The sequence below is a fragment of the Vulpes vulpes genome, chromosome 13 (assembly GCF_048418805.1).
Source record: "Vulpes vulpes isolate BD-2025 chromosome 13, VulVul3, whole genome shotgun sequence".
NCBI classification, from domain to species: Eukaryota; Metazoa; Chordata; class Mammalia; order Carnivora; family Canidae; genus Vulpes; species Vulpes vulpes.
The window spans coordinates 95,815,395-95,838,831 of NC_132792.1; the positions used below are offsets into that span (position 1 = coordinate 95,815,395).

Here is a 23,437-nt window from a genome sequence, read left to right on the forward strand (position 1 = left end):
TTTTTATGGCTGAGTAATATTCTATTCTATACACACACACACACACACACACACACACACACACACTACGTCTTCTTTATTCATTTATCTGTCGGTGGACATCTGGGCTCTTTCCATATTTTGGCTATTGTGGACATTGCAGCTATAAACATTGGGGTGCATGTTTATATGCATGAATCACTATGTTTATATCCTTTGGATAAATACCTAGGAGTGCAATTGACAGGTTTTAGGGTAGCTCTATTTTTAACTTTTTGAGTTTTTAACCTCCATACTGTTTTCCAGAGTGGCTGTACCTGTTTACTAGCCTTTAATTTACCTTCTTAAAAATAATTTATCTACTTCTGGTTTGTTTGTTTGTTTTAAAGTAAGCTCTAGGCCCAATATGGGGCTTGAACCCATGACCTTGAGGTCAAGAGTAGCATGATGTACCAACTGAGCCAGCCAGGCACCACCTACCTCTGTTTGATTAGGACTATTTTTTTCTGCTTGTTTGATGGGTACAGATTGTTTTCTGATATTTTAGTGACAACCTTTAATATTTTAACATATGTTCTTAAGTATATATTTTCCAACAAAGTCAAAAGTTATCCAGTAATTCTGATCTCTTCTTTTACAAAACACACATTTTAGAATGCTTATTTACCCATTGTAAACCAACCTCAAACTTTTTTGTCTAGAAATTTTATTTTTACTCTTTTCCAAGACTTTCAGATATATTGTAAGTTTTGTCTTAATTCAAATACACCACATACCATCCCTCCTTTTTTCTTTCCTTTTTTCCAGAAGTCTGTCTGAGGGCAAAGATCAAGTCTGTCTTGTTTCCCATTGTATACCCATCATGTGAACTGGCATAGAGTAGGTGTTTAATAAGTATAGATTGACCAAATCATTTTAAAGATTCATTTTGACATCAGATATGGTAGTCATCCCTCTTAGCTTTGTGTAAGCATCAGATTTGACATGCCCACTTTTTACATCTTTATCTTGAAACACTTATAACTAGGTGAGGACAATTCTATGCCATAAAACCAGAAGGATCCTTCCAGTTTTACACTGGTTCTGTTAAAATTCCCTTTTACTAAGATACATGATTGATAACAAACAACAAATAGTAAAGTTTCCGTTTGCCATCATTTGTCTTTTATCTGAGTTTCTCAAAACCTTTTACCAACAGATGTATTCAAAAACCTTCCTACAAGTCTTCTAAAGAAATCAATCTACAGGACTCAGAGTGGAAAGAACAGTAGAAACTTATATTACAGTACTGTGATAAAACTGGCAGCCAATAATAACTTCTGGGAGAAAAGTGAATACATCATTGCCCTGTGTATGTTTTGGTGGGTTAAGAAAGAGGAACCCTTGTTTGGATATGCCCAGGGCATGTAGGCATATTATTGTTGATAATAACCTCCCCATTTCAACCCATATTTCACTGTGTAACAGAGTGGAAAAGTGGTGTGGATAATCCACATTTTTTCCCTGAGGGAAGTCTTTCTATTATATAAGTGATAGAAAAATCACTGTGGAAAATATTAGTTGTGTGGTTCAGTGCTGTGCAGAGAGAACAGTAAATGTGAATATCCTGAAAGCAAGGGGCAGGAGGATTTTAATTAAATGTGGTAAAGCTTGCTGGGCCTGAGCTTGCAGACTGAGGGGGTTAAGGTGCTACAGAATGTAGTTCTAGTATTGGCATGGACATTCAATATGCACTTATACTTTGACCTAGCAATTCTACTTCTATGAATCTTACAGAAATACTAGCATAAGGATATCTATCTATCTATCTATCTATCTATCTATCTATCTATCTATCTATCATCTATCTACCTATCTATCTATCATCTATCTATCTATCATCATCTATCTGTCTATCTATCTATCTATCATCTATCTATCTATCATCATATAGCATTATATTTTATAGGGAAAATTAGAGACAACCTAAGTGTTCATCAATTGGGGATTAGTTGAATAAATTATTTTTTGCTCATAATATTTGGAATGGTAGGAAGCCATTAAGAAAATGAAGTTTATCTGCATGTACTGTTATAAACAGAGAAAATATTTTTGAGTAAAAATAGCAAGTCATGGCAAAAGGAAATAATCAGAGTTATAATCATCAGTGTTTATATAGTGTTTGTGACATGCCAAACACAATTCTAAAAGTTCTTCGTATATTCATTTAATCCTCATAATAATTTTAAGAGGGATATACTTTTGTTATCTTCATTTTTACACAGGAGGATACTGAGGCATGTAGACTTTAAGTAACTTGCTCAAAGTCACATAGCTGGAAGCAGCATGATTCCAGACTCCAACCTCCAAATGGGGGTATGGGCATTTTTTTTTTTTTTTGGTTGGTTTTGTTTTAAAAGGCCAGGTAGTAAATACTTTTGGCTTTGCAAGTCATATGGACTCTGTTGGAGCTACTTGTCTCTGCTGTGATGCTCCAAAAGCATCTGTGATTGCCTACTATGAGCAATTTTTCTTTAAAAAAAGTATATATGTGTGCATTTTTAGACATGGACAATTTGGAAGTATGAAAACCAAAGTCTTATTAGTTACTACCGCAGGAGTGGGATGCATGTCTCACTTCACATTATCTGCATCCATATAATTTAAAGTTCATTTTTTAAGTTGAAAAGCAGTAAAAGATCCTCAAGGCATACTTCTATTCCTCTTATCGCCCATTGGAGATTCCTCTTTACCTCAAGTTTTAGAGTGTCTTTGGCCTTAAGAAACAAGACAAATAGATGGGTGAAAGGAGTAGAAGCCCCTTTAAGTAGGGTTGCCAGATTTAGAAAATAAAAATACCAATGCTCTATTAAACTTGGATTGCAGATAAACAATAGTTATGTGTTTATCTGAATTTCAAATTTAATGGCGCATCCTGTATTTTATCTGGCATTCCTACTTATAGGACCACATTTCTTACTATGATGACATATAAAACCGTTTCCAGGTGCCTTCTCAGCCCTGGTTTTACTTGCGTATGTAAACACATCCAGTACATTTCATATCCATCTGCTCGGGCTCTCTGACAGGTGGAGCTGCATCTGCGGCTGCAGGTCCCACAGGTTGGCAACTACGTGATCATGGTTGAGTATTCCACGGAAGTAGACCAGCTGTCTGTGGTTGATGTGCACACGGAGAGCCCTGGGTCTGTCCTGATAGGCCAAGTGAACATCTACAGCTGCAAGTACAGGTAATCAGTCATGCCCTGGGGGATTCCTTTGGACCTGATCAATCAGGAGGTCAGCCTTGGTTTTTATCTGGATTGGGAAGTTGTTTCCTTTTGATCTTGAAAATAAGCAGGTGACTGGGCTATCTGGTGTTACCTCTGGTGTGAGTGCAGGAGGCTTCCTGTGGACATCTTGAAAATATTGCATATTCTTGAAAAGCTGTGTGTTCCACTCACCACTTTGGCTCAGATTCATGTTGCAACCACACCCTGTGTGGTGCAGTGAACTCAGTGCTCCAGGCTCAAATGCTGTGTAGAGAACACATGGGTGCATGGGAAAAGAGAAAAGACTCTGTCTCTGTCACAACTGCCTTCACAGCATGCTCTTCGGAAACTGGGAATAATTAATGTTTGATGATCATCAGGTGAAAAATAATTAACCAAAGATTTAAAGATTTACCCTGATTAAGTGACTCTGTTCCTAGAACTTTGACAAAGATTTATTGAAAATTATTTTCTTTGCATAATATTTCAAGATCTATGCAAATGTTCAGTATATGCTTTAATTAAAGAATCAGTGCAAGGGGTGTTTTCAACATGGAATTAATTGTATAATAAATGGCTCTAGAAGTCAGTCTCTTCAGACAGCAGGTGGAGAACTGCAGTGAACCCACTCAATTCTTGGCGAACTTGAACATTTTGTTACCACTACTTGCCTTTGGCTTTTTGTCAAACTCCAAATGACCTGAATAGTTGGACATTTTTCCTGTTTTGCGAGTAAAAGAACTTATGAAAAGACTTACTTTTAGGAACTTAGAATGGAAACTTTTATGAGACTTAATGAAATGGTTATTGAATTAACATCATACTCTCAGCAACCTTATTTTTTTATTTTTTTAAAAGATTTTATTTATTTATTTATTCATGGGAGACACAGAGAGAGAGAGAGAGAGAGAGAGAGGCAGAGACACAGACAGAGGGAGAAGCAGGCTCTATGCAGGGAGCCTGACATGGGACTCGATCCTGGGTCTACCAGGATCAGGTCCTGGGCTGAAGGCAGTGCTAAACTGCTGAGCCATCCGGGCTGCCCTCTCAGCAACCTTAAAAAGGAAACTGTGAAGGCTTCTTTTAGGAATCTTTAAAAAAATCTAATTTGCCCTTTTTTGTGGGGTGATGATAAAAAAAAAACAAAAAACAACAAAGAATATAACTGCATTGGGATTTTTAATAGGAGCACCAGATCGAGCAAAAAAATTCCCCAGAATGTTCTCTCATTACCTGAAAATGTTAGTTTCATCTGTGGATGACATCAGCAACCACTGGAATGTGCACTCCCAGGTGGGTGGGACACCTAACAACCTGAGTCCTGGAGACTGTTGCCCCCAGGGCTAGGACAGGGCTTCTCCAGACCATGTCCACCCTCTAGTTCAGCCCTTTACTCTTTCCACCTTCCAGATTATTTCACTTGATCCCTGCTCCACAGGATAGAAGGTGGTGATGGCTAAGGGCTCAGAAGGAAACTCTTCTAATGAACCATCTCAGAAGAGGCTGAGAACATCTATGCCAAGCAGTGGAGTGTTTCAAAGCTAAAAAATGAAAGGGCACCCTTCCACAGTTCCTTCCATAAGCCACAAGCTTGGTTTCATGAGCTCTGTCTGAATGACATTTAGGGCAGACAGCTGTGTGGTATTCCATAGGTCGATTTGGCTCTGGATAGGACAGCACCAAGTTCTTTTTTTTTTTTTAATATTTTATTTATTCTTAAAGATTTTATTTATTTATTCATGAGAGAGGGAGAGAGAGAGAAAGAGAGAGGCAGAGACACAGGCAGAGGGAGAAGCAGGCTCCATGCAAGGATCCGGGGACTCCAGAATCATGCCCGGGGCTGAAGGCAGGCGCTAAACTGCTGGGCCACGCAGGGATCCCAGCACCAGGTTCTTCACCAGGGACATTAGAATTCCAAGACAGCATTGTATTATGTTAGGACTTCCTTTTATTGTATTTAACCATTTCTAGGAATGTCCCATGGTGTGATTTCACTTGTTTAAAATATTTCCTTCTTCTCCGCTTTGGCTGTCCTATGAACAAGTGAAATTGAATAGGCTATCAGTACTGGAGTCCAAAAATATGGTGCAATTGGAAAATGTTTGACCCATAAAAGCCTACTTCAAATGACAAGCCCTTTCAACATTGCAGCTTCTCCTACTGAGGGTTGAAGCTTTCCCAACATTTTTTGAGTGAGTTCTAATGGTGTTATTTTAAAAACTATCCCAACAGAAAAGTAGTGGTGCTAATTAAAATACCACTTTTCAAAACAATGTTGTGATAAATCTGATGGTCCTTCTATAAGAGAGGTTCACTCACAATTAAATCAATTCAATAATTATCATCATTAGTCTATTCTTAGTTAGAAATTTTAAAAGGATATGGACAAAACTTAATCTAAATGAATCACCTAATATATTTAACTCCCAGGATTATGCTTGAACCAAAAGGAAGGCATTTTAATTACATAAATACATAAACACACACACACACACACACACACACACACATGCTCAAAAGGGAAAAGAAAACAACTGTTCTTTGAGTTTCTAACTGTGGCTCTTTATACAGTATCTCATTTTAATCCTTACCAAAAAGTCATTGCATAAATTATTTCAAACATTTCCCGGAGATGGTCATTTCTTTTAGTTTGTCTCCAAACTAGTTTCCAAATTGTATTGACCGACAGAAAAGTTGTCATACAATATGAAGTCAGAAAAAAAAAAACCCAAACAATATGAAGTCAGAAACATTTCTCCAAAAATACTTCCTTAATGGGTTTCTCCATTACAGTGAATTCTTTGGTTCCAAACGGTGACCTTTTAAATATTACTGAACTTCATATTTCACCTGTTGGAGTGGAAGGAAGGAGCACAGCTGGTACAACGAGGAAAGAAGGATGAGTGGAGCAGGCTAAGCTTCTGACAGCACTGTGGTTTTCTCATGCCTGGAGTAAGGCCAGTCCCAAGGCTGATGTGGTATGGGATATCTTTGTGAGGCCAATAGGCAACCTTAGTCACAGATGGTACCAAGAATAGTAATACATTTCCAAGAAGGTTGTGTCTTGGAGATCGATCAGACATTGTTGACTCTGGGGCTTTTTCTCCCAATGACTAGGCCAAGTGTTACATAAAGCTGGGTGGAAAATGTGAACAAGGCCTTTAGCCCTGAGATGCACAGTTCAGAAGGTTCTTTATTGTATTGATTGTGGACTGCATCCCTTTTAAACTTGTTGTGCCAGAAAATTCATTGTCAGTGACCTGGTTATAAAGAGGAGAAACAGAATAGCAATCAGCTATCCACAGGGAGGCACAAAGTCAGGGAGACCAGAGGAGTCAGGCTAAGAACACTCTTTCCTCTTGCAGTGTCCTTTGCCGGAGTGTCGTGACTGATGGCAGGAGTGGCCTTGCTGTTTATGAGCTGTTAGCAGATGCAGGCATTCGGCTCAAAGCGCACAGGGGCCGATTCCTTCTGGTATGCTTCTGTTTTGCCCTTTGAATTTTAGAAGCATTTTGGTGATAGCTCTATATTTTAAAACTTATGAAAAATTTGGCTGGGTTTGTACTCCATCTATAAAATGAACCTGTGAAGAATTGCCAGTTTAATGATGTGTTTTCTTCCTATGTAGAACTCTGTCTTGCCTTTTCATTTGTTTGAGCCTTTTTTATCGCACCCAGTAAATTTTCCTCATCAAGTTTGCCAAGGGTTTCACAAAACTCTATTTCATTAGTGTTTACTCATTGTTACTATTATGAATGAAATATCCTTTGTCATTATAGTTTCTGGTTTATTGTTATGCTGGTGTATAGAAATGTGATTAGTTACTGTTTATTTTCTTGCCCATTTACTATTTTATGATATCTTTTAGCATCTTGGCAAATTCTTTCAGAATTTTCAAGTTGCAACCACCTGGTATTTCTTTTCCCGACTCTTGTTACTCTATTTCAATAAGTATATTATTCAGTTAATTAAATATATACCATTAAGAGCTAAAATACCAAGTTTGGCAGATTAAATACCCTTCATGCCTCCCTTTAAATAGCACAAATTAAATATTGAGAATTATGATAAGCATAAGCAGTGCGACTGGGCTAGGAAGGGGTTGCCAGATTTATAATAAATATCTCAGAGAACAGAAGATTATCTAAGTATGAAGCAACTTTCTTGTCATTGCTAATATTAAGGGAAATGCTAGGCCAGCTTGTTCTAATGTGTTTTAGATATTCGTGCTTGACAGTATTGAAAACTTTGAGCCTTTTCTTAAGAATTATCTGGAATTGAGTTTTTAAGAGTTATTACATAAATTATATAATAGCTGAAGACTTTATTTTTTAAAATTGTGACTCTGTTTTTAAACATAATGATCCAAGTGAATCTTAATCTCTTCATCTTTGGGAATTATAACAGGGCTGAGTCTTCATCTTTTAAGCATAAGTGTTCCCTAGTATCATTCAGATGTCTAACTAGAATATAGGTTCCATGAGGGCAGGGGTATTATTCATCTTGGTCTCATAGGATCCCTCGGTCTCAGTGCCTGGCATATAGTAGGTGTTCAATAAAAATTCTTGTTACTGAATCAGTTTGTGATCTAACTGGTAATACAGTTTTGATCAAAATAGAATGTATTGATAACTTAATAACTGAGTTTCTTATGGACTCAAAAACTAGTTCTGGAGCTAGTTTCTTCAATGAAGTCCCAATGTGCCTGAGATTCAAGTCATCCTCTATTAAGAAAGATAATTTGTAGTAGGAGTTACAGACAACAGGCTCTGAACAGCAGGCTCCCTAGCTGCCTACCACATCATCTTCTCCTTGACAAGGGGTCTGAAGAGCCAGCATCAGCCCAGGGTAGGAGAGAAAAACAGGTATCCAAAGTCACTGACAAAGAGTTGTTTTTGGACTTTTGTGATTTTGCTTATTTAGATGACTATTCCAAGAACATTCTGGCAACGATCCTGTACAACAGTAAAGTTTGTTGCACATAATGATGCCATTCTGCAGTTTTGTCTATTTAAAATAACAATTGTAATGTCTTTACTTAAGAGCTTTTTTAAGAGCATGTTTGACCATACCATTGGCTTTGCTGATAAACATGATATACCTTTTTGCATTGTATTTTTTCAACAGCATCAAATTTGTATCATACCCATTGAAGAATTCTCAACTGAATATTTGAGACCTCAAATCAAATGCATTGCCAGTTACGGGGGGTATATTAATCAAAGGTAATGGGTTTCCTTCCTTTCTCCCTTGTTTGTGCTCTGAGTGGTGCTATAATGCTTGTAAGCCTGCGACTTTATGCTTAACTTCACAAGGGATCATAGGCCAAGGTGCTAAAGGCTGATAATGGGTTAAAATAAAAAATCAGCTAAATCATTTCCCCCAGCAGTCTTTCCAGAATTCCATAATATCAGGAAGCTGACACAGTAGCAACTGGGGGAATAGTTAAGCTTTGCCCTAAAGGGCAGTTACCAAGTACTGTTCTGAGACCTCGCAAAGATCCTTTAATCTCCGTGTCTGAGGCTCCTCATTTAAAAAACCATGAAAATAATGCCCCATCTCACCACTATGTTATGAGGATTAGCTAACCAATGATTATCAGGGTTTAGGCAGGTTGTTTTGTTCTAGATTAAAAATAATTTATAGACACCATCACAAATCTTAGGCATATGATTAGGACTATAGAAACTACCAAGACAGTTAAATCTGGGTGTGCTTAAAAAGAAATGATGTGCATTTGTCCTCTTTGGTTTTTATATGACTTTATGTCAACATCTACATTTAGAGGTGGATAGTAATGTTTCATTGCATTGGCCTCATTTAACATGAATTTTAGTTCCAGAAAGAAAGTTTCTATAAGTTTCTGTCTAGTTAATATTTTTCAAAATTAAGGTTATCTTTCTGTTTTAGCTCATTGTATTGAGCAGGTTGCTGGAATACACTTGGCCAATTGACTACACTGAGTCTTTTTGTATAAAGATCCCTCCAAAAAAAAAAAAAAAAAAAACCTCTCCACAGTCCTGTGGTTCTCTCGAGACTGGATCCTCTTGATGTCACACGGTCTTAAGCTCACAGTCAATATGTTCACCAGTGGACAGTTCTTCCATTTTTGGTAGTTTTTAAAATATTTCTTTTTTCAGTGCCTCTTGTGTCTCCCTGGTCCCTGAAACTCCTCCAACAGCGTTAATTTTGGATGTCCCGAGTGGAGAGTCTTCCCCTCTCCTGACCCAGGATCCTTCACCTTCTGCTGATGTTGTTACTGGAGTCACCTTGAAGATGCCACAGGTAGGGCTCCCCTCCCCTCAAGGGTGTTGTTTCTAAAACATGATTTACAAAGTGTGGCCTTTACCAGAAGATCTGCATCACCTGGGAACTTGTTAGAAATGCATGTTTGCAAACCCACCCTAGAACTACTGAATCAGAAACTCTGGAGGTGAGGCCCAGGAATCTGTGTTTTAATAAACCCTCCAAGGGATTTGGATGCCCCTGTAGTTTGGGGACTTCTACTCTCAACTGTAGAGAATCCTGGACATGACGCATCTGGCTAATCCTGTCTATGACCACCCCATCTTGAAGTTCTTTCCTTTCTGTATCTCTATCTATACCGTCATTTGGCAATTTTTCATGGCCCATTTTGTGATACCTCATATTTTTATTGGCTACTGCTATTTAATATTGTTGTATTCCCAAATTGGAATGTAAGCACTTGTGAAAGCTGCTCTAGCTGATAGATTTTTTTTTTTTGCATCCCCAACTATACCAGCGAAATGCTTTGCAGGTGGGAAATTTTCAATAAACATTTATTGATTAATAATATATAGCATGAAGATGAAATGTAGTAAGGAACTGTATTTGTTTTAAGTTGCAGGACTTACCATTTGCCCTAATGATATTTTATCCCTTTAATCCTAGAGATGGCTCATGTCTGTTCACATTGCATCAAGTTAGGAAATTAACAGGGTCTGACAGAGAAAATTTAATAAGATCCTGTATGGGAAAGTTCACCCAGAATCATAAGGGGAGATGAACTGAAATCATGACAATGGAGTTCTAATCCTGATTTTGCTCTTAGAGTATGATGTTTATCAAATTACTTACCTTTTTCAAGTCACGATTTTCATCTGAAAGATGATTTTTTATTGTGACTGTTTTTCTTGTTTTTTTGAGGGTTTGAAGACCTATTTCTCACAGAGTGAGGTCTTCTGAGGAGAGCAGGCCTCACACTCAATCTTGAGCAAAAGTGGGGGCATGACTTTGGTTTTCACTGTGGTTGGGCAGGGGCAAGGGAAAGGTGGAGGAGTGCAAGGTGAGGGCTCCTTCCCATTGGCTAGAATTAGTATGGCTGTAACTTCCTGCCTGTGCCAAGGGATGTGCTCTTGGGCTCTCTTACTGGCTTGTGCAGGTGTGGGACAAAAGATTAAAGACAAGTGATGGGGCTTGACACCCGTCAGTGATCAAACATCCAAAATGGACTCTGGCTCTTTGTTACTCAGTTATCATAAGTAGTACTTGAATGCTGGGAACATTCTTGCACGGCTTTTGGGCAAACATTATGCATTTCTGTTGGGTGTGAACCTAAGAGTGCAATTTCTCAGTGATATGATCGACTTTGGTAAATGCTACCAGACAATTTTCCAAAGTGATGGTACCAAATTACACTCCCTCCAACATCATTTATGGTTGCACCACAGTGTTGGTTCATCCATCCTGAGATGTAAGTCATTTGGTTTGTTTCCAGTATTTCTGATTACAAATAGTGCTACCATTAATATTCAAGTGAAAATTTTGTGTGACTATAGGTTTTCATTTCACTTGGGTAAATACCTAAGTTGCTTTGGTTTTTAAGCTCTAAATACTTATAGCTCTGCAACTTGAGGAGTTTTTTTTATCCTCTTTTTTCTACATAGAACCAAGTGACCCTCAGAGGACTTGTACCACACCCAGGCCGATATGTCATTGTCATCCATTTTTATCAACCAGCACACCCAACATTTCCCACCCAGGTGTTTGTGGATGGAGGGCGGCTATGGCCAGGTGAGCTTCAGGGGACAAGTGCCATGGCTGCAGACCCAGCTGGTCCTTGTGGTACCGTACCAGAAACTCTTCTCCCACTCTGCCCCCAGGTGTCTTCCGTGCTTCTTTTTGCCCCCATGTGCTTGGCTGCCGGGACCAAGTGATTGCTGAAGATCAAGTTGAGTTTGACATCTTAGAACCAGAGATAGCCGTGACTGTGAAGGTTCCAGAAGGAAAGTCCTTAGTATTGGTATGGTCTGCTTCTCCCTCAGCTTGCTCTTCATGTGCTTGCCTTGGTTAGCCATTCTGTGTGCCTGTTTGGCTCGTGACAATAGTTCCTCCGAGGAGTTGAAGTCATATTTATAGAAAAATGTTTGAATTTTATAGCCACTTGTTAGAAAAAAAAAGAAAAATTAAAAAAAAGCAGGTGATAATTAAAGTCAAGGGAAATTAGAACAATAAGTAAGTGAATAGGAAGAAAACAGTCCCCTGCAGGAAACTGGTGAGTGAGTGTCTCGCTCTGTATTAGCCCCTCTCACTCTTCACCTGACTGGTCTCTTTCTGAAGCATTTAATCCTCCTTTGTCCTGGAGACTTTCTTTCTTGAGCTTCCATAACTGCTTTCTCTCATTTTGTTCCCACTTCCTTCTGTGCTCCTTCAGTGATTTCTCTTTCCTTTTGTCCACATATGGTATCGTTCCCTGGGGTTTGACGCTGAGCCCCCTTGTTCTGTCATTTCTCTTTGGACAGTATCATCTGTCCCTGTTGATTCTGTTCCCTCTTGTGGGAAAGTGACTCCACATCTCTGTTATTTTCTGAGCTCTGGGCCCAGTATGGGGCCATCTACTGCATATCCACATAGCTGGGGACCTCATGAGTCCCTCAGACTTAAGCCTATTACCTATACAACCCCAGGTGTCTCCTACACTGTTTTTACCTTGGTTGATGGAATCATGGTCACTTAATGCCTGTAAAGCCTTCCAGAGAGCTTCGTAGCATTGTTCAGGCCCTGCTGTGTGACCCGCTTATTTCTTCCTTATGCTTCCTGCTTTCTCTGAGGAGGCCATCTTCCTAGGAACAGGGGCCTGACTTTATGCATTTTGTATCCCGTGTGCTTAGAACACCACCTAGTACATGGTGTTTCACAAATGCTTACTGATTGAATAGCACGAGAGCAGGAAACTGTCTGTAAGCTATAAGTTGGTGAGTAGTTCACAGAGATTTGAAATTTCCTATAGCATTTGTTACTGGTATAGTCTGATTTAAACAGGCACAGAGAGCCAAGCAGTACTTCTAAAGATTAGGGCTGCAGTTATTCATAAGAGTATCTGACATGATGCAGCTTCAGGGCAAGCCATGGTATGAGTTTCCCCCATTGGTCCTGCTGTTTTAGTTTGTTCACCTTTAAAAATATAAAATGCGACCTTTGGCAGTCCAGGGTCATCCCAGGCATAGATTACGCAGGGCCCAGGCCCTCTCCACAGGCCCCGATCCCTTAGATTTCCTGTTTCCACCTAGCTCTTGAGGAGGCTGCTTCTCTGAGCAGGTGCTCCAAGGGATCTGCCTCAGCACACACCATTTCTTACATAGGAATGTGGGTTGAACATTTAGTACTGGCTTAGGGTAGTTCTTGTGATTCCTTTTTCATAAATCCTGTTTCAAGTGGTCTTGGGCTTAACAATCAAGAGCATGGATCTTAGTGAAGAGAAAGTGTAATGAATAGCCGTCAGTATGCCCTGCTGTTGGAAATCCAAAGTCATGCTGACAGGTTTCCTTTAGGTCCGTGTTTTAGTGGTGCCTGCGGAGGATTATGACTACCAAATACTTCACAAAAAATCAGTGGACAAGTCATTTGAGTTTGTCACCAATTGCGGAGGAAACAGTTTTTATATCGAGTAAGTATCACCTTGCAGAGATTCCTAAGGCTCTCCAACATCCCCCCTCAGAGCAAGGCGCAGGGTGGGGCTGGCCCTTGGGTCTGTCTTTTTCCTCCCTGTGCCCAAGGGAGTGGCAGGGAGTCCTGGGGCCGGGGAGGGAGATGCTTTTCCTCTGCATACACCATCCTGCACCAGACCTTGTGCTGCACATTTGGCCAAGATTACTGTCTTCAACTTCCATCCTGCCTCATGTTCACCCACTGAGCTGGGATTCATGGGCTCCTTTGGAGTTTCTTGGCCTCGTGTCTGCTTCCTGTTGTCCAACTCAGATTCCTAAAAGATAACACATGGGGTGTCCTCCACTGGGAAGTGCATCAGCCTGGATTCTCTCTCTCCTTAACCATCTGGTTGAGTGGGGAGTGTCTCGGAGCAGCAGACCTCTCAGTCCACTCTCCCTGGACCTCTCTGTCTACTCTCTCAGGATCTCTGAATGCCAAGAGCCTAGGACAGCCCTACATGTGGGCTTCTGCTCTTCTCTTCTGCAAACCCACCCTGTACCTGCTGCAGGTTCCCTGAAGAGCCCAGCAGCTCCAAGGGCCTGATGGGCAGAAGTCTCCTTTATAGAAAATATGAAGAGTAAAGGCTCTCAAGTCCGACAGCCATGGGTTTCAATGCCTGCTTGGCCACTCTGTAGCTCTGTGGCCTTGGATGTATCACTAAAATTCTAGAAGCTTCAGTTTCCTTATGTATGAAATGAGGCTTAGGCCTAACTGGTTAGGTGGTTGTGAGGTTAAGTGAGATGTAGGCAAAACTTCTAACACACAACATTCAATGAAGGTAGATACTTGGCTGCCTCCTGCTCCCATTGTTATTGGTACTGGTGCATACACATCTAGGTATAATTTTTTTTCTAGATTGTATTTATTCATGAGAGACACAGAGAGAGAGAGAGAGAGAGAGAGAGAGAGAGAGAAAGGCAGAGACACAGGCAGAGGGAGAAGCAGGGTCCATGCAGGGAGCCTGACGTGGGACTCGATCCTGGGTCTCCAGGATCATACACTGGGCTGAAGGTGGCACTAAACCGCTGAGCCACCCGGGCTGCCCTATAATTTTTTTGATAACCACTTTATTAAGGTATAATTCACATACCAGAGAATTCATCCCACAGGTGAAAATTTCCCCCTTTTATTGCAGCCACCAGAAGTCCCCACCCACCAGTCCTGTGATGTGTTCTGGAGGTGGATGGGTGGAAGGGTGGCTGTCACTGGCTGTGGATCCCAGGGTGGGGCACTCTCTCACTTCTTCCCAGACTCCACAGCCAGAGTCCCTCCCCCAAAACACCACTTGGCAGAGCAAGTGGGAAAGGGAAGGTTGGGACTGGAATAATACCTTGTTTTTGTCTTCACAGCCCCCAGACCGCCTCTGGATTCTGTAAGAACGCTGCCAGGTCCCTAGTGGCCCTTTACCACAAGGGCGCGCTGCCTTGTGAGTGCCACCCCACCGGGGCCATTGGCCGTCCCTGCAGCCCAGAGGGCGGGCAGTGCCCATGCCGGCCCAGCGTCATTGGGCGGCAGTGTACCCGCTGTCGAATGGGCTACTATGGATTCCCACACTGCAAACGTAAGTGCACGTTCGGGTCACCCAAGGTTGTCTCTGGTCCCAGGTAGGTGACGCTCATCTAGGGCAGGCCTTCTTGAATTTCACTGTGCTGGAGACTACCTGGGGATCTTGTGAAAAATGCAGGTTCTGAGGCAGAAGGCCTGGGCTGGGGCCTGAGAGTCTGCACTTCTTTTAACCACTCAGATGGTGCCCAGGCCAGGGGTCCATGGACCACATTCTGAGAAGATAGGTTCTAGGAGATAAACATTTGTGTTTCCCAAGGTATGTGACCCATGTGCTTGGCAAGGCAGGTGAGTTTAAAGAGCCTTAGGCATCAAAATACTGGACAACTCAATCCCTCTTCCTAGTGGAAGCTCCTTCAATGTTTGCAACCTAATCAAAACTCAGTTGAAATAGGAGGAGAGCCGGGGTCACAGGAGGATAGTACTTTCAGAATAGGAAGCCTGGGTACCTTTATCTAAGAACCATCCTGTGGCCTGAGACATAAGGGCAGCACGGGCCATGTGGTAGTAGTGAGGGGTGTGAGTGTGGTACAAACGGAGCCTTCACTTGGAGACCAGCCTTTGCCTAACGAGGGTCCTGCTGCTGCCTTATGACCTCACCTGGAGCTCAGTTGCACTACGGTGATGTGGGGCCACTTCAGGGAGCCTGTGAGAGGATCCTCTGACAGATGAGAGATGTCTCATGAGAATGGCACATAACTATAACTGGGTGGGTTCCTTTGAGTTCCTGCCTTGGTGCCAGTGGGTGCCGCTGTGCTCAGCCAGTGTTCACACGCCGTGTCTGTCATGAGCATTTGATAGAGTTGATCTGGGCTCCAAGAAAGCTGCCTTTCAGAGCAGCCCCACTCAATAATGCTATCATGAAGAAAAAGCAAGACTTTTCTCCCAGACCCCTTGGAAGCTTCTGGAAATGTTGGCAGTTGGTGAAGTCGTGCTGGAGGCTGGGTGGTGTCTCACCCTTACACCATGTCTCTTTATTCCTTGGCCAGCGTGCAATTGTGGCCCACGCCTCTGTGATGAGATGACAGGGAAGTGCCTCTGCCCTCCCCACACGGTCAGGCCACAGTGTGAGGTGTGTGACACCCATTCCTTCAGTTTCCATCCCCTGGCTGGCTGCGAAGGCTGCAACTGTTCCAGGAGGGGCACCGTTGGGGCTGCCACCCAGGAGTGCAACAGGGACCACGGGCAGTGCAGGTGAGCCCGGGTTGGTGAACCCATTAGGTCCTATTATGGTTATGGGAAGGGAAGATGTCATCTGCACATGCCAGTTACCATTCCTTCCCATGTCTCACAGGTCCAAGGACTGCTCTGTGCTCACCTCAGGGTGAAGCTCCCCACCCTGGATGGGCTGTGGTGTGTGGAGTCACTGGGCCCCTCAGGCTCAGGGCGGCCTGCCAGAGCCTGGCCAGGCAGATGGCTGGGTGGGTGGCCAGGTTCCGGAGGCCATAAATGCCCATCCATTCCAGCATTGCTCTCGGAGTATCCCATATGTATGTGTAATTAAGTTATCATTTCTTCTACTGTGTCACCTTGTGATGCATACCTATCCATTTGTATTTAGTTTTGGGCTCCCAGTCTTCATTCTAGAGTAAGCTGGCATTTTTTGTTGAGGGCAGCGCATGACAAAGTCTAAGGCCTCAGGCCTGCCACCCTCAGACAGGCAAGCTCAAAGGGGTGCTGGGGCCTCCACAGTGGGCCCCAGTTGGGAGTGGGCAAGCAAGGTAGGAAGCTATACACTGGACAGCTGACCTGAGTGGGGGGCTGCCGTTGGGGTTAACTGAGAGGTCCAGGGCACAATAGGTAAGGGACAGTGGCAAACGTCGGCTCCCACAGATGTTGCGTTGCTAAGAGGTTTGGCTCAGCGGCTTGAGTTCTGCCTTGGGAACTAGAGTCCAATGTCACATAATTGCAGCTGATGAGCCTGATCTCTCAGCAGGACTGGGGAATGGCTACAAGGGATGAAGAATAGGTACAGTCTTCTAGGGGAAGAGGCTGGAAAGAGTCGGAGAGGAGGTTATATGGCAGGAAAACTGAGCCAGAGGTTGGCAGTCTGCAGGAGCAAGTGTAAGGTTCACATCTACCCTACACTCCCTCCGCCTGAGGGGAGTGGATGTTTTGGGGTCTGTGTGGGTGCTCTGGGTGTGGCAGCCAAGGGGTGGGGAGGCTGTTGCTGCTGGTGGCAGGCATCCATGACTCCAGCCCAGGGACGGCTGCATTCATTTCCTGTGACTACTATAACAAATCACGACAAATGGGGTGACTTAAAATAATTGAAATTTATGTTCTCACAGTCCCAAGGACTAAAAGCCCAAAATCGAGGTGTTGACAGTGCCATGCCCTTTCTAAAGTCTCTGGGAGATAATCTGTTCCATGTTTTCCTCTTACTTTCTGGTGCAGCCAGCAATCCTTGGAGTTGCTTGGCTTGTAGACGTGTCTCTACACAATCTCTGCTCCGTCATCACATGGATCCTCTTTGTGTGTCTCTGTCTCCATGTGGCCTTCTTCTCGGTATGTGTGTCTTCTTATAAGGACACCAGTCATATTGGATTAGGGCTCACCTTGCTCTGCAAGCATCTTAACTTGATTATATCTGCAAACATCCTGTTTTCAAATAAGGGTCACCTTCTCAGCTACTGGAGACTAGAACTTGAACACATCTTTTTGGGGACAAAATTCAACTCTCTATAGCAGCAACATTTGCTTTTCCTAAGGAAGGACCCTTGACTACAACTTTAATTGTTGCCCGGGGGCCTAACTGTCCCTTTGTGCTACAGGAAAAGGAGCTGAGTGACAACTTGAGTCATGAAACATTCAAGTCTTTAAAACCACAGGTGTGAGTCCGCCCTGAGTCAGCTCAATTGCTCATGCTTCTCAAACTGTGAGCCTACGCTGAATGTGATTTGCACAAAGAATTCTGAGGTGATATCCAGAGTTGTTTCATCACCATTAGTTAACAAATAATAGGTTCTGTTCCCTCCAGTGCTTAAGCTGTTCTTTGGAAGCAAGTCAAGCACTTAGTTCATTATTGAAGATGCTACATTTCATTAGGTTTCGAATGCATTCAGGGGCCCATGAAAATGCCGAACTTATTTTCAGTTAGTTAGTGATGTAAGAAGACAATGGCACTTAGGATGGAAGCATGGACTTCTACCAGGACCTGCAGGAATGGCTAAGAACAGAAGATGTACCATCCCAGGAGATAACTTGCAAGCTTGTGGCTACAAAGGAGAAGTGGGAAGCTAAAAAGGATCTGCCTGTGCTGATCATGACACAATCAGCTTTCTAGAAAGGAGAGAGAAAGGACAGATGTGTGTGATCCTGTGACTTCATTCCTGACACAGTTTTGCCTCTCCAGGGAAAATTGCTTCTATACCCTCTCTTTGAACCCTTGGTCCAAAGCAGTAGCTGGACAAATGCCAGAATCTCGTAGATTTGGTTTCTCACATGGCCATGTGGCCTCATTTCAGCGGAGCTGTTTGGTATTCTTCTCAGCATCTCCTCTCCTGACCTCTTCATGTCACAGAGCTGTCTTTTTGTCTTCTGGTCTTTCATCGATGGGTATCACTTTCCCTCTGGAGTCCAACAGCCCCCACTTTGCTTTTCTATTGTTCTCATCTACCTCTATCTAGCAGGCCTTCTTCCCTCAAGTAGCAAATGTTGCACTATTTTTCTGTCACTTCCTTACCGCTGACCTCTCCCTTTTCATGTTCCCATAGGTGTCAATCTCCCTTTCTTGAAAAACAAAACCCTTTTATAGACAGCAAACTCATAGCCAGTCATAAACATTTGACACAAGAACTCCAGGGTATTTGTAAATAAAATGTGTGGCCTTCCATGGAGACATCTACAGGGATATTTCTCTCTAGGAAGCCAAGAGAGCAACACCCACAAGGTCTGCCATTTCTGGTATGAAAAGTAGTCACAGGAGAATTAGAACAACAATTGAAAGACAATCATCAAGCTGGTGTGTTGCTGTTGAAACATGTCAGCAGTATCTTTGTTTAAAACACACACAAACATGGGGCGCCTGGGTGGCTCAATCAGTTGTGTCTGACTTTTTTTTAAAAAGATTTTATTTATTTATTCATGAGAGACACACATAGAGAAGCAGAGACACAGGCAGAAAGAGAAGCAGGTTCCCTGCAGGGAGTCCAATGCGGGACTTGATCCTAGGACCCTGGGATCATGACCTGAGCCAAAGGCAGATACTCAACCACTGAGCTACCCAGGCATCTCAAATGTCTGACTCTTGATTTTGGCTCAGGTCATGGTCCCAGGGATGTGAGACCAGGCCCCACGTTGGGCATGAAGCCTGTTAAGATCCTTTTTCTATCTCCCTGCCTCTCACCCCAAATATATATATATATATATATATATATATATATATATATATATATACATATATATATTAGTATACATATATACAACAATATAGTGCAATAGTATACATACATATAACATATAAAAATAATAAATTAAAAAAATATAAGACACACACAAACCTCCTGAGAGCTCCCCTACTACATCTACCAGACCAAAGGAAACCATAGATTTCGAACTGGCTTCAGGAAAGGAAATCCAGGGTGTTATAAAAAAGGCAAACAGATTAAATTAGTAATATCATTTTTGTTTTAATATATTTGAAGAACAAATAAAAGGAAATAATTCAGTGTCTTTATATGGAATTGGTTTTTGTGAATCCTTCAGTGTAAAGAATACTCTGATGAAGAAGCAGGATGTATAGAAGGGGAGGTCTTACCATTAAAATCCTCTGCTTATTCAAGAGCTATCATAGGAGGAATCTGTATATAAAAAGGCTGAAAGAGGGGCACCTGGGTGGCTCAACCAGTTAAGCATCTGCCTTTGACTCAGGCAGATGTCTCAGGGTCCTGGGATCAAGCCCTGCCTCCAGCTCAGGCAGGAGTCTGCTCCTCCCTCTCCTTCTGCTCCTCCTCCCACTTGTGTGCAAGAGTGCTCTCTCTCAAATAAATCTATAAAATCTTAAAAAAAAAAAAAAAGACCAAAAGAACAGGTTCCATTTGAATAGCAGAATAAGAAATGTATAACCTGAGAATGAAAAACTCCATGAAGGGCAGAAGAGGAAGATAATCATGCATGGAACAGTTACTAGGGAGTAGGAGTCCTGGCAGAGGATGGAGCCCAGTGTTCTGTAGTGGCCTCAGGCACATCTGAAGAAACTTAGAGCCCTAAATACTGAAAACATTATAGTATTCCCCTATATAACTAAAATAAAAACAAAGCCACAAAAATAAGTACAAGGCAGACCAACAGAGTTCTGTTTTTCCATAATGACTACTTCAGTTTTTCTATTGAAAGCAGAACATACCAGTGAAGAGTTTGGGGCTGGGATGGAAGGTTGGGAATAGGTTAGGGTAATGAGGACCCCAGAGAGTAAGCGTGGACACACACCTGCAAGGTACTCCCAGCAGGTGTGGGTTCTGCAGGAGTACCTTTGTTGAATTGTAGGAGGCAAAGGAACCAAGGAGATGGAGAAGCAGTTTTCAGGCAGGAGACAGGAATTTTCTGTCTGCAAAATAATGGAGAATTTTAAAAAGGAGTAACCAGTCAACAGAATAAATTGCTGTAAACAGAACCTCACACATGTTTCTGAATGCCGCTGCCACAGAAAAAGGAATTTAAGAATGCATTAAAAATTGTAAAAATGCATTGAGGCACCATCTGTGACAAATAAATAGATTTACTATAGGATTTTAGGTCAAAATTGTAAGAGGTGTTTAAAATTTTTCACTAGCCAATGACAATTCAGTAGATTAGAAAAGTCCTAACTCAGGACCAAGGCATGCTATACAGTTTTACCCAAACCCAAGAAGACATCAGTAGGAATGGATTCTCACTGGCCTGTATCGCACCCAAACCAATAGGCGAAATTGTTTATCTTCACATTACAAAGAGACTGTAATAACCTGATGGGATGACATATCTCTCCACGATCAAAGTAGATTTGTCATGAAAGGGTCCTTTAACAGATAATGTAAGAAAAAATTTCAGTTTATCACGACTATAAATTACACAAGTCGCTTGTGGTAATTCCACTGTTGATGTTGAAAAGGCTTTTGATTACTCAAAGAGTTATTTCTTTAGAAAATATTAGAAGAAATAATGCTCCTCCCCGACCCTCAAATGAAACTTCCTAACAAAAATGAAGATTGTGTTTAGAGGAACCTAACGAGTTCATGTGAAAGAATTGGTCAAAGAGACCTGAAACTTGCAACAAAAAGAAAAACACATTCTTTTCTCCATGATACAACAGACTTTCTTGCAGTTGTTTGTACAAATTGTCACAGATCTCAAAGCTGAAAAATTGGAATTTTCAAATTTTATTTCACTCTTTATAGGGGTTCAAGTTTATCATACTATAAGAAAATAAAACAGTTTTGAATATTAATCTACTTTAAAATAAGTTACAAAATAATTGTAGCAATCCACAGTATTCAATCTCTACTTAATTAAAATTGCTGTAATTTTTGAAGCAATTGGGAATAAATTAGGTTGGGGCCATAAATCTGCGCCCTCAACTCACCTTTGTCATAAATTAGCTAGAAGACTGGGCAAGTTACTCTGCTTTCCTGGGTGTCAGCTTCCTAATCCATTAATTGTTTGGTAAAATTATTTCTACCTGCCTTCCTGAAGTCCTATTCTATTTCCTCTTTAATCTCTGATTGTAACACACAAAATATTGCAAAGTTATTTTGTATAGATGCCAAGAAATCCATTATTTTGTCCAATGCTAGACTGAGGTCCTAAAGATGCTTGTATTGATCAAGATTTTGTTTTTAACAGCAAGACTAATTCAATCTGATATAAGACTGATGAAAAAATACCTTTACCTTGCTTTTAATAATGGAAAATTATGTCATCAGATTCTATGAATAAACAAAAGGACTAGAATATCCTCAGAAGATTCTGTCAATCATTGACAGATAAGAAGCTGGAAATCATTGCTTTAATAAGCTAGCATGATGGCAACCACTTTCAGGCTATATTGAGATCAGCTAAAGGAGATGGTAATCCACCTGAATTTTCAGTCAAGCCACTTGTACAATGTGCCTTTTCAGAAGGACAATACCAATGAAGTGCCTTTTGGGGGGACTTCTGTCTCTGCACATCCTGACAGATTTATTAAATGTTTGTGTAAGAGAAATAAAATATCCACAAAGGTCATAGACTTGGCATTTTTGGAACAGAAGTGCTTCCAGCTAGGTATAGTTCCATCAACCCTACTGACTTGAAGAAGCAATTCCTTTGATGCAGTTCATTGATTAATAGGAATAGTAAATTCCAGGCAGTGTGGGGGACATGGTGGGGAGCAAGGCAGATGGGGCTCTTGCCATAGGGATGGAGCCCAGAGTTCTTACCTACGTTTTCTGTCTTCTTTCATCTTCTGTAACACCAGTGTCTTTCTCCATATCTCTCTGAATGATCATTCTTTGGCTATGTCACTGGTTCAGTCTACTGCCGAGTGAGAGGAGGTGTGGTATTAGTTTGCACAACGTTGCATCTGTTACCTCCACTCACTGTTTGGGTGATCTGAGTACAGTTCTTCTCTGTATGCCTCATTTCTTCATCCACAAAATAGAGATGCTAGAGGCACCTACCTCATAAAGTTCTTTAGAAGATTATGCTGTATAGAAGACCTTAGAGCAGTACCTGACCCTCACTAGCATCCAGTAAGTATTAGTTATTATTATTATTATTATTATTATTATTTGCCAAGTACTTGGATGTCTGCCTTCTTCCCTCTATACTTTGTCCCCCTGAAGCCCCGCCCATTCTCGTGCTTTAACCACCCCCACTCCTGGATGATTTCAGATCCAGAGCTCTGGTCCTGACCCTTGATGGCTGACTTATCCCCACCTTCATTGAAAATAATTGCAACCTGGCTTCTTTTATTGACTTTATTTAGGGGACCTTGGACAAGTCCTCTAAACTCTTTGAGCACCTGTCTCCTCAAATGTATTATGAAGCATTAGATTAGATGATCTTTAAGGGTCCTTACAACTCCAAAATTCTTTCAACTCTGATTCCATAGCTGAAACCCATGCCATTGTCTTGCCTTTCAAACCATTTCTCTCTTTTGAATTTTTAAAAAAATTCTATTTACCAGTGACTGTCTCTTCCCAGTCCCTAAGGCCTGAAATCCTAGTATCATCTTAAAATCAACCCCTTTTACCTACAGTCAATCAGGTGTCAACTTTTGAAAAGGTATATTATCTCCTTCCCCTTTCTTTCCACGGCTCTCTGCTTTCTGCTGCCACCTTGGTTGAGTTCTTTTACCACACCCCCATGTTTGAATGATATCAGTGGTCTGCTAATTGACCTTCCTTTTCTAGGTTTATGCATGCGCTCATTCATTCCCTTTTTTTTAAATTTTGGCCCCTTAATTGAAAAGGAATATGCCAAGTATACAATTATCCTGGGATTTAAAAATCTATTTTCCCCATAATTTTGTCACTAATATATAGAACTATTAATCTAGGCTACAGAATTTGTTGCCTATAGGTTTATGATCTTATCTTCTTGGTATTTTCTTAAAACTAGGATGAAACATTTTTCTCGGTTACTGTGATTTTTTATTTTTGCCTTAAATTCTATTTTGTCAGATACCAATATATTTTATGGCTCAGACCATATCTAGCACCTACTCCAGTTTGGGTC

At 41.5% G+C, this 23,437-nt stretch overlaps 1 protein-coding gene across 1 annotated transcript in view; it reads left to right on the forward strand.

Annotated features, from left to right (window-relative positions):
- The window catches only part of LAMA3 (laminin subunit alpha 3), a 249,144-nt gene that overhangs the window by 131,565 nt on the left and 94,142 nt on the right, over positions 1–23,437 (forward strand). Inside the window, exons 24-32 of the mRNA XM_072735102.1 lie at positions 3,048–3,208; positions 6,595–6,703; positions 8,357–8,454; positions 9,370–9,514; positions 11,137–11,263; positions 11,353–11,492; positions 13,021–13,136; positions 14,527–14,738; positions 15,730–15,934. Coding sequence (XP_072591203.1) covers positions 3,048–3,208; positions 6,595–6,703; positions 8,357–8,454; positions 9,370–9,514; positions 11,137–11,263; positions 11,353–11,492; positions 13,021–13,136; positions 14,527–14,738; positions 15,730–15,934 — 1,313 coding nt within the window. The remainder of the gene's footprint in view (positions 1–3,047; positions 3,209–6,594; positions 6,704–8,356; positions 8,455–9,369; positions 9,515–11,136; positions 11,264–11,352; positions 11,493–13,020; positions 13,137–14,526; positions 14,739–15,729; positions 15,935–23,437) is intronic.